Here is a 12,549-nt window from a genome sequence, read left to right as displayed (position 1 = left end):
TAAATTGAGTATTTTTTATTTATTTTATCACAACCCCTTTTCATGATAGAAGTATTTACCAGTTCTCTAGGGAAATATGTTGGCCTAGCAAAGACAATTAGAGGGTTTCGATTGATCATTTTCAAAGAATTAGGTTATTTTCTCAAAAAAGCCTTTTATTTGGTGGGTAACATTGATAAAGCTACCACAAAGTCTATAAACTTTGAATTGGAGGGAAAATTGAAGAAATGACCTCAAATCTTTATGTGCTAATCCCTAATTGAATTGTTGAGAATTCATAAGTAAAGGTAATTATTTTATCTACTAATAGTGGACAAATTAACATATTATCAAATCATGCTCGTATTGGCAAAGTTGTAGATATAGGTATTTTAAGAGTACACCTTAATGACTAATGTTAAGGATGGCTGTGATGGGTAATTCTATGAGAATAGGCAATAATGAGATCATTGTTTTGGTAAATGATGTAGAGAAGGGTAGTGACATTGAGCCATAGAAAGCTCAATGAACTCTTGAAATAGTGGAAGATAACTTGAGGAAAATTGAAGGCAACAAATGAATAATTAAGGTAAATCTAGCTCTTAGATGAGTTAGGACATGAGTAGGCACTATCAATGTGACTTCATAAATAGTCATGTGCCCCAAAAAAAAAAAAAATTTGTTTATATATTTATTTTGATTATGCCTATTAAATACAATCAAATGGAATAAGATTTTGATCCTATGAAAAAATAAAAATGCATTTTAAAACCAAAAGTCAAATACAAATAGAAAATAGAATAGGATGGAAAAAAAAATACAGAATCAATACAAGAAGGTGGGTAGAAAACTTATTAGACACCAGAATCAATGGTATCTTAGAATTTCTACCTACTATTGGATTTGAACTAATGACTCTTACCGTATGAAGGAAATACTCTAACCACTAAGTTAAATAGGTCATTTATCATCTGAAGGAAAACCAAGTGGAACCCATCACATCGATGGATTATAAATAGAATATTTTTATAAGCAATATCAAACAGATTAAAGATCTATGATGTTGGATCAAGGAATACTCATCTTGATAATAAATGATATGAAATAGAATACTATTTAAAAGCAATACCAAACATGATAAATATTTTAGAATATTTTTTATAAGCAAAACCAATCAAACAGATAAAAGATCTATCATGTTGGATCAAGGAATATTCATCTTGAAAATAACTTATCTACGTGATAAAATATGTATCACACGTATAAGGACTATATAGCTCAATTAGGTAGAGCACCTTGTTTACACCATGCTAATATTTTTCAAGAGAGTCTATCATGTATTTAATCTTATTGAAAAGTGATGTCTAACTCCATGACTTAGAGGGAACAAGAGAACAATAGCCTAACAAGAAATTCGGTCAAGTTTGGGTGCCAATTTAATTTAAGCACCAAATATAACCCATCTTTTTAAGATATTGATAAGGTGAATGGCTAGTCTGTTCAATGAAAGGCATAATGAGTGTAGAGACCTAAAAAAAAAAAATCTCTTTAAGGTGTGTGAAGTTGCATATTTAATTCTTTAATTATAATGATAGAGACTCCATTTAACTTAAGTTGATCTAAGCTAAAAGGTAGACCTACGTCAAGATAATCCTCTTTGAAAAACTTTGGTAGTGCTTGGTTTTGTGGGGTTTTTTGCTAGTTTAACATTTCAAAACTTGGAAATAAATGTAGTGATGAAGTTCTACTAAAAGAAGTCAAACTAGTTTAGTCATTGAAACTTTTAGCTCTCTAACCATATATATATATATATATATATAAAATAACAACTATATAGTGGTTAGTCATCTCCATAAGGAACTTAGGATTAACTGTGGTAAGGTTAAGGGGTATGAGTATAGTAGAGGAGACATATATGTTGTAATTTTTAGGAGGGGAATGAACCCTACAAACTAAAAAGAAAAGAAAACAGAACCCAAGTGAGGAAAGTTGCTAAAGTTTCCTTTCCCAAGTTCTACTCACACATAAAGCCTTGAACCAGTGCTTAGGGCTTTTGGATCAGACCAAGGGTTTATATGAAAAGTGGTTTTAGTTGACAGGAGCATCAATTGCCTCATTGAAAGATCAACTTGGTCTGATTGCTTCTTTTTGGGTCCTCGCAATTAGATGATTTGGATGAGTTTATCCTCATGTAAAAAATCTTGTTTTGATTTATTAAGCCTCCAATGGAAAAACACAAACATGATGCAATAGTTTCTTGACTTGCAACACTCACAACTAGAACCACATACCCCTTTTCTCCTTAGGGACTAGTGCTCATTTTTGTCCTTATAGTCATCTATCATGGTGAGGCCCTTTTTAACCATCAACAACTAAACTAATGGTGAATTGAACTGAGATATGGAGATCTCAATCCCCCTCACTACCTTTGGAGTATACTAACATAAACGGAAAAAAAAAACCCACAAAAACATAAAATTGAAACATAAAAACTAAAAGATAAATTTTACTAAATCTAAAAACACATCATATCTAAGAATTAAAACAACTAAAAATAGACTAGCTTATTTCTCTATTAACCCTATCTCCTTCTCTATTTACAGTTCTTACATTTATAAGCGAAAAATCTCCCTCATGCCCTACTATTATGAAGAAATCCTTAGTTTGTTATGCTTCTTGCCTGTGTTGCTGATCTGGAAACACAACCATTTATCAAGAAATGTCGGCATGAGTAGCTTTTTTCACTTCTTGTCTTTTCAACATGATAGTATGGTGGTGTGAATGGATTAATTTGAACTAAAGGGGCCTTATTTGTTGCACAGTCATGACAAGTGCACAAAGATGGGAAAATGTGGCATGCATGCAAGGTGGAGCAATCAAGGCATTATGCTAAGATAAAAGTTGTCTAGAGTACCCCTTCATAGTTGACAGAGAGAGCACACTGTATTACTAGGGAGGTGCATTACTTTCTTGAATAAAAAAAAAATGCAAATCGAGGGATGAGGATGTGCACTTCGCTTATTGCTGAATCAATAACACACTTACGGTTATTAATTCTATGAGCATTGTGCAAGTTGGCACTTCCTTTTTGGCGCATTTGAGTGGTGCACAATTATTGATGCACTTTAAGGAAAGTGTGCAATTTAAGAAGTGTCCTTTTAGTGCGCAATTTGAAGCGTGCTATTGTTGGAGTGCTTAAGAGGAATGCACTATTCAGTATAGCATAATCAAAGAGTCATCCCTTTAGTGCATAGTATGAAGTGCACAATGTAGACCTAGTCCTTTAAGTGCACAATCCAAACTCCAACTTAAAGGTGCACAATTTAAATTCACTTCTTCTAAGTACGCAATTCGTATTGATGCTCTTAAGGTGCGCTATCTAAATTAAGCTCTTCCTAGTGTGCAATTTAAAGATCTTGTTTAGTGCGTTGCTAGTGAAAGTGTCCCCTACTTAGGTACTTTCCTTTCTATGAAGTGTTGGAAGTGTGCTAAACAAATCTTAACTCTACAAAAATCTCATAAAACTTGTTAAAATGAATTTTTTTAAGGGATTAACAACAAATTGAGAAACTGGGTTTGTTATGAGTGTCTCAAATATAATAAAATAGGCTATTTTAGAATCATCCAGGTTTATAATTTGAGTTCTCATGAGTACTCCTAGATCAAAATCAAAATAATGAATCAAAAGCCATCTCTTTGTCTTTCTATCCATGAAAAATATGGTGGATTAACTGATATTTATGTTAGTCAATGAAAGAGCCCAATGCAAATAATAATAATAATGATAATAATAATAATAATAATAATAATAATAATAATAATAATAATAATAATAATAATAATAATAATAATAATAATAATAATAATAATAAATAGATGCATGTTGGGTCTTTGAAACAATTCAAATCATTTTGATAATAATTAATTTGATTTGTTCTATGAGAAGGTATACGATTTGAGTCCATATAGCCCTAATATAATAAGCCCTATGAAATGAAAAAAAATGGAAAAAAAAAATATAGTGTTTTGAATAAGAAGTCTCATTTTGATTTACGGAAGAAGTTAGAAAAATTTACATGTCAAAATCCCTAACAAGTAGGCTATATGTGAAGAAATAGATGTTAAGGATTAACAAGTGCATCACCCAGTTATTAAACGTAGAAGTTAAGATTGATGAGGTAGATCAAACCATTATTTTATTGGCATCCATGCCAAAGTCATATAAGACCATTGTAACTATGTTTTTAGTTGGAAAGAAGATGTTGATTGTGATGAAGTGTTAAATTGCTCTTTTAGAGACTGAAAATATTAAGCAACCAAGTAGCTTGTCTCATATTGAATCATGTGGTGACAGGAGCAAATCAAGTGGGAAATATTATGATTAGGAGAGATGATTGTTCCCAATCAAACTTTTGAAGGTATCACGTGTTATTACTATCACAAAAAGGACATATCAAAAGGTGCTATGAAGAATAGATAAAGCACTTAGAAGCAAGGAAAATTCTTGAATCCCAAGAGACTTCAGATTCCACTAATATTATTGATGAAGAGTTTGGTAAGGAAAGTGATGTTCTTTTCTATTCTTTCTTATTTTACTTTCTTGGCAACCAAATATGGGCTGTGAGAAGAAATCCTCTACCATATTTGACTAATTTTATAAGTCCTAGAGATGCACACATGAGTTAAGGGAAAGAATCCAAAGGAAGGGTAACAAGAAATAGTAATGTATTGATTGAGTTTCTTTATGTTTTCAAGTTTGAATTGGTACGTAGGAATAAATCTTGTGTTTTGGTTCAACTTAGATAAGGTACAAAGGATTCTTACTAAGGTACTAGTAATTTTTGGAAAACTTTAATCACTAGTTAACTCAATTTAATCCTATCACCAAAAAATCTAAGGATCGAATATAAAAGATGGATATCGACTTTTGACTGAATAGAATTGAAAACCAAAATTAACCATCATATTTAATTGGTTTAAGAGATCAACTTTCAAAAATAAAAATCTAAGTTTCCAATGCAATATTGGTCCTAATATTCAATTTGGTCTTGCATTGACTTTGATCCTAAACGCTAGTATATGAAACTCTATAAGATATTTATTTTATTATATATTTTTAAAACTCTTTATTCATATTTGATTCTTATTTATTTCAAATTGGGGTTTCATTACCTTTCACAAATAATTAATCCTTTTAATTTAAAAACAATTGAACACATTACTGTTGATCATAGAGGACGACGACTTAAAATACTACAAACTCATGGTAATTCTATATTTAGTTTTTTGAGGCCTTAATATTTTAGTTACAATATAGATTTGTGGTCAGACACTTGTGGCCTAGAAACTTATAGACTGCAACTCCAATGGGTCTACTCTGTAGAAAGTCTCCATGAACATATATAGAGATGATGCCATAAAAAATTCCAAAAAGACATTGAAAATAAAATCAAGATTGTGACTTTTGAGACAATTACAATTTCTCCTTGCAAGGCTTGTAATAACTACATAATTTTTTAACTTACAAAACCTATTTTTTCCGAGAGACATGTGAAAGTTTCCGAGGCAGGTTAGAATTCAAAGAAAAGAAACAATGCCATTATTCAATAATACTTGGTTTTGATGAGGCCAAAGTTCTCCTCATCTGACACCAGAAAAGCATGTCCACGTCTATTAATAACTCATTCTTAATGGGAAAACAGTGGAATAACGTAAAAAAAAAAAAAAGTTGAGTTTCTTTCATTATAGAGATTAATAGAAAACAAAAAAATTAATGAAGTTAACCAGTCTATAAAGACAAAGAAAATAAATTGAAAAGAAGCCTTGAAAGTCCACTTTGATGAAAATCTCAAGTCTTGTTAGCTAGATGGAAATCCATTATCCTTTCAAAGGACAATACAACATTCCATAAATATGGAACTTGTTTCACAACTGTTTTTCAAAACAGTTTTTAATTCCTCAGAACAAAAAACCAAGAAAACATGTTTGACAATGAAAAAAGTGGTTTCTATTTTCTGTTCTTATAAACATAAGTTTTTAAAAGACATCTTTTAGTTGTTTTTACTTTTTTTTAGGACTGTTTTAAAAAATAATTTTACAACTATGAAGAATAATTAAAATTAAAGTACTAGATATAAAAAATAATTTAAAATATAAAAAATAAGTTAAAAATATTTCAAGTTCCTAAGTAAACTTTTGTTCTATGAAATATTAAAGAACAATTTTTAAAAATTAATTTTCAGAATTGTTTTCGAAAACAGTTACCAAACAGGACTATGATTATTATTTCTCTTATTTTTACATTGGTATCTTTTACAGCTATAGTTACTGAACATTATGATAAAACGGGGTTCAGCTGGTTGAAGAATGTCCCACATCTCTCAAAAACATCCTACAATAAATTAGCCATCCCATATTAATTTTTACATTGGTTTCTTCTTGAAGGTGACTCTATAGATGTCATTGGAGTTGTTCAGAGGTCATGCCATCCAACAAGGACAACAGGGGAGAATTTGAAAAGGAAATAAAAAGATTTCTTAATGAGCTTATTAACAATATTAAAGAACAAATCAAAGTTCCAGTTTTCAACTCTTTTCATACTATAAAATTATATATTGCCAATTCTTATCTTTCCAGGTTGTCAAAGACTTAGAAAACTGATGATACAAAAAGATAGAGAAGCCTGTCATCATTCCATGAATACCTTCTCATGTGGAAGTCTTCTTCATGATACTCTAAAATAATATCCAAGCCTTAGAGCGAATTCTTAATTTAAAAGAAAACTTAAGACTTTCTTTCAACTATATAAGTAAAAAAGAAGCCATATATGATGGAGGGATATGTTCATGTGGACAAAGAAGATGGAGAGCCAGCCGGCCTTATATTAAAAACACCCATTCTCCATTCAAAGTCTATGTTGCATTATAGAAATCCAAGGCGAAGATTAATAGGGAAGCAAGCTTGACTTTGCAACCATTAATTAAGTTGAAAATATGCTAAACAAATATATATATACACACATAACTTTCTCTTACCTACTATGATACTCTTTTCTTGGCTATATGACTAAGCATTGAAAAATTATCCCTGGATTTACCTACCTCCATCAATAGAAACCGAAATAATTGGGGTTCTTATTGATTTTGAGAAGTATAAATCCTATAAATTGGGTTTTGCTCACTAAAATTGCTTAATATTATTTAGAATACGTTTGACAGTAATTCTAGAAAATGTTTTTAGCATTTCTAATACTTGAAAGATACAAATTTTTAAGTATTAAAAAGATTAAAAACACTTATTAGAATCACTGCCAAACACACTTTTTGGAACAATAAAAGGATTAGAACCTATCATGTAATGAATTTTGCTTATTTCCCTTATTATATAACCGATTAATGTGGTAATTAAGGTTGTGTTAACCAATTTTTAAGAAACTTCATAGTTCGCATATGGACAAAAAGTTTTAATACCATTGGGAATATCTCAATAGACATGAGACTCATTAGAATGGTGATTCTCAATTATTTTGTTGCTAAATTTACTTGAATACTTGATAGGTATTGACATAATCAACAATGATTTTGATGCAAAATTTAGTAAACTTGAGGATGAATGTGGGAATGGATGTAGACCAAACCCTATCCATTAGAATAATATTTCTCTTGGGGAGTAGCTACTAGGAAGCCTCTTGGCAACATTTCATATATGTTGCTTGCTTCCTACCTCTTTTTGCAACAATGGGGCTGATCAAACTTCATCATTTGTTCCTAATCATCTTTCTCTCCCATTTCTTCTTACTCTCATCATCGCAGACTCCACAGCCTGATCACCAATGCCTAGACCACCAGAAATCAGCCCTTTTGCAGTTTAAGAATGAAACCTTCTCAGAGTCATCATCATCCTTGTCTCCCAAATTAGCATCTTGGGAACCAGATACTGATTGTTGCTCCTGGGAAGGTATCACCTGTGACAGTGCCACTGGGCATGTCATCGGCCTTAACCTCAGTCATGTTAACCTTCAAGGTCTAGTCGATTCCAACAGTAGCCTATTCAAACTCCACAACCTGCTCATGCTTGATTTCTCTTGGAATTTTGATCTTGCTTTCAACCTTGATTCTGAAAAAGTAATTCCCACTCCTTTTGGTTTTTCCTTGCTACCAAATCTGAGCCATCTTAATCTTGCCTATACTGGTTTCTCTGGCCAAGTACCTCTCCAAATGTCTCACCTTACAAAATTGGTATTTCTCGACTTCTCTGGTGATGGAGGACTAAAACTTGAAAGTCCCAACCTGAAAGAACTAGTACAGAACATGTCCAACCTGAAAGAGCTGCTTCTGGACCAAGTTAGCCTGTCATCACAGAACAGTGACTGGTTCAAGGCCTTATCCTATGCAGCCCCCAATCTCAGTGTACTGAGCTTATCAGGTTGTTCAATTTCTGGTCCACTTGATTCCTTGCTCTCAAATCTTCATTTCCTCTCAGAAATTGATCTCTCTCTCAACAATCTCTCTTCAGAAGTTCCTGATTTCCTGGCTAATTTCACGTCCTTGGTCTCTCTTGATCTTAGCTATTGTGGACTACATGGTGAATTTCCAATGGGTGTTTTTCGGCTGCCAAATCTACAGAATATTGACATATCAAGCAATCCAGAACTCGTTGGCTTGTTACCAGAGTTCCCTGAGCATAGTGCTCTTTCCAAGCTTCTTCTGTCGGATACAAGATTTCATGGGAAATTACCAGAGTCAATAGGGCATCTTCAGTTCTTGAATCAATTCTATATTAACAGTTGTAATTTCACAGGAACAATCCCAAATTCATTAGGCAACCTTTCACAACTTCAATTCTTGTCCCTCTCTTCAAACAATTTCGGTGGTTCAATCCCAAGTTCAATTGCCAACCTTACTCAACTTCAAGTTCTGGCCCTTTCCTCAAACCATTTGAGTGGTTCAATCCCTTCTCTGGTTCTACCAAGGAAGGGACTACTCAGTCTCTTGAACCTTGAGTTGAGTGATAACTTATTTGATGGTGTGATCGATTGTTCTTTGTTTACACTCCCATCATTAAATTACCTATCACTTGCCGAGAACTTCTTCCGTAGTCTACCCCCTGAGGGTTCCTGCAAGCCTTCCTCATCTTTGGGTTATCTCAACCTAAGTTACAATGTGTTGCAAGGCCCCATCCCAGGACTAATCACAGAACTCAAAAGCCTACAAGAACTCTATCTTTCTTCCAACGAGTTCAATGGCAGTCTGGATCTGGGGTTGTTCTCTAACTTCACTAACCTTACTTATCTCGATCTTTCTGATAATCTCTGGTCAGTTACTGCTAGTCCCAACTTAATCTTCCCTCAACTCTGGTCATTAAAGTTGAGATCATGCAGTGTAAAAAAATTCCCAACTTTCTTAAGAAATCTTCAAGGTTTGGGTTCTCTGGACCTTTCCAGAAATGGCATCATGGGTCAAATCCCCATTTGGATTTGGATGAGCTCTTTGGTCAGTCTGAATCTTTCTGATAATTCTCTGACTGGTCTAGATGGACCTCTGCCTAATGCTTCCACACTTCAATTGTCATATTTGGACCTTCATTCCAATAACATAAAAGGGTCACTCCCAATTCTATGGCACCAATATCCAATGGTCCTAGATTTTTCCAATAATAGTTTCTCCTCTTTTATTCCAGATGACATAGGCTCATATTTTGATGACTTGGTATTCTTTTCAGTAGCAAGTAACAAGCTCATTGGAGAAATCCCCGCATCAATCTGCAGCGCTGGTAGGCTTGAAGTCCTTGATCTGTCCAATAACAGTTTCAATGGAACCATCCCAAGATGTATTGGTAACTTCAGCGCTTATCTGTCAATACTAAATCTTGGCAAGAATGGCTTCCAAGGAACCTTGCCCCAGACTTTTGCAAACACCCTAAACACATTGGTTTTCAATGGAAATCAGTTGGAAGGAACAGTGCCCAGAAGTTTGTCTGACTGCAATGCATTGGAGGTTTTGGACATTGGAAACAACTGGATAAATGATACTTTCCCATTCTGGTTAGAGAATCTACCCCAGTTGCGAGTTCTCATCTTGCGCTCAAACAAGTTCCATGGAAAAATTGGAAATCCCCAGACCAGGAATGCCTTTCCAATGCTTCATGTCATCGACCTCTCTTCCAACGATTTCACAGGTGATTTAGCATCAGAGTACTTTTATCATTGGAAAGCCATGATGAAAGTAGACAATGGAAAATCTGGAGTGAGGTACCTGGGAAAGAGTGGATACTACTACTCTTATAGCAGCTCGGTGAAGTTGGCTATGAAAGGATTCGAATTTGAGCTTCAAAGGATCCTAGATATTTTCACAGCTATCGACCTCTCAAACAATGAATTTGAAGGTAAGATTCCAGACTCTATAGGAGAACTCAAGTCACTGCATGTCCTGGACTTGTCTAATAACAGTCTAGAGGGTCCTATACCATCATCACTTGAGAATCTAAGTCAACTTGAGTCGTTAGACTTCTCTGATAACAGGCTTTCAGGGAGGATTCCTTGGCAGTTAACAAGGCTTACATTCCTTTCCTTCATGAATTTGGCAAGAAATGATCTTGAAGGAACTATACCTAGTGGTGGACAATTCAACACATTTCCAGCAACATACTATGAGGGGAATCCAAGATTGTGTGGGTTTCCATTATCTAGGAAATGTGAAGCTGTTGAGGAAGCATTACCTCCCATTCAACAAGACTTGGACTCGGATTCCTCAAGTGAATTTGACTGGAAGTTTGCAGGAATGGGATATGGTTGTGGAGTGGTAGCTGGACTGAGCATTGGATATATTTTATTTTGGGGAAATGGGGTCTTCTCTCAAAGTTTTACACTTCAAAAGCATCACCCAAGAATGAAAAGCAGGCGAAGGAGGAGTACTAGTTAAGAGGAACATGAGATTTGACTGACGTTTTTGATAAATGTTGAGCACCTTTAAGCCATGTTGTTACCTAGAGAAACCCATGCAAGTTGGTTTTTGTTTTTGTTTGTTTTTTATTTATTTATTTTGTTTTGTTTCGTTTTGTTTTGTTTTGCATTTTTAGTTATATTATTAATTTATAATAAAGGAATAAAACTTAACGGTCCAAAAACATCCTTTCTCCAACTTTGTACTGCTAGAAGAATACTCAAAAATCAGTTGGAGGCTGTCGTATGGCATTACAAATCCCCAAGGAGTAACGACTTCACATAGATGTTTGTTCAGCATCAGTGGTATCGATTAGTGTGCTGTCAGATACATGTCCTCTTGAGATAAAAAAATTATTTTATCCATTAATTACAGGGAGAATTGTGTTTTACAGCTTCATTATTAATAAAAGTTCCTCAAAACATTCATAATTGATTACAAAGATATAAGATTGGAATAAACAAAAATACTCCTTTGACTTACACCATCATTTTTGTTTTTACACCACCATTCTTTACATTTTCCATCCATAAAATTCTCCTTTTATTTAATTATTTTTTTATTTTTTAAACTCTTTTAAAAATAATTGAAAAATCAACATTATTTTCTATTTTTTAATTATAAATAAACAAAAATGATAATAATGATTAAAAATTATTTTGGAAAATACTTTTGAAAAAAATATTAATTTAAATGAATAAAAATTATTTTTTACATTTTAGAAGTAAATAATTTAATGATTAAAACACTATTTAAAATAAATATATTTACTATTTTTTTCTTTTATACTAAAAAGTATTTTAAAGTTTTTTTTATTATTATAAAATAAAAAGTCTAAAGTTTTTTTTTTTAATCTTTTTCCTTCCATATTTTAATAATTTTTTTAACATAGACTTTTGTTAATAAGTTATATGAATGTTCCAAATTTGTTTATTAAGAATTTTTTTTAATGATTTGAATTAATTGAAAATTTATTGAAATAAGAAAAAAGAAAAAGAGAGAAAGAGGATAGAAGAGTTTTTATTTTAAATATCCAACTAAAATATTTTCGTATTTAGAAATGGATTATATCAATACATAGTATAGTAGAGATTGATTTTTTCTCAATATATTTACTCATTTTAAATGAAAACAAGTAGTTAAAAATTATATAAATTATGTTTGAGTTTGGTTTTAAAATATTTTTTCTAGTTTTTATTTTTTATTTTTAAAAATAATTTTTAATTTTTCTATATTGTCTCTTTTTGAAAATACATTTAATGAAAAAAATGAAAACTATTTTAAAAATGAAAATTGAAGACCTTGTTTAATACTTTTTTTTTATATGAAGATAATAAAAATAATTAAATTTCATTTGTTGATTATTATTTTTTTATTTTTAAAACATAATATGTTCACAATTAAATAAATGAATTGGTCAATTGTATATTTTTTTTCACAAAAATGTAATATGTTCATAAAAAAATTAGATTTAAGTTTTTGTCATTTTTTTAATCAAACTACTAGAATCATGTTTAATACACATATAGATACATGCACTACGGGGATATGAAATTTGTGTCACTATATAAGGGTATTTACTAAATGTATAAGGGAAATGTACTAAGTGTACAAGTAGTGTATAAGATTA

General features: G+C 32.1%; 1 protein-coding gene across 1 annotated transcript; it reads left to right on the top strand.

Annotated features, from left to right (window-relative positions):
* Positions 1 to 7,715: 7,715 nt before the first annotated feature.
* LOC100853138 (receptor-like protein 7) lies at positions 7,716 to 10,898 on the top strand. The gene has a single exon (XM_003633315.3). The coding sequence runs from the start codon at positions 7,716 to 7,718 to the stop codon at positions 10,896 to 10,898; it is 3,183 nt and encodes a 1,060-aa protein (XP_003633363.3).
* Positions 10,899 to 12,549: the final 1,651 nt, after the last annotated feature.

Source organism: Vitis vinifera, chromosome 12, assembly GCF_030704535.1.
Source record: "Vitis vinifera cultivar Pinot Noir 40024 chromosome 12, ASM3070453v1".
Classification (NCBI taxonomy): Eukaryota; Viridiplantae; Streptophyta; class Magnoliopsida; order Vitales; family Vitaceae; genus Vitis; species Vitis vinifera.
This window is presented reverse-complemented; position numbering and strand designations above follow the sequence as displayed.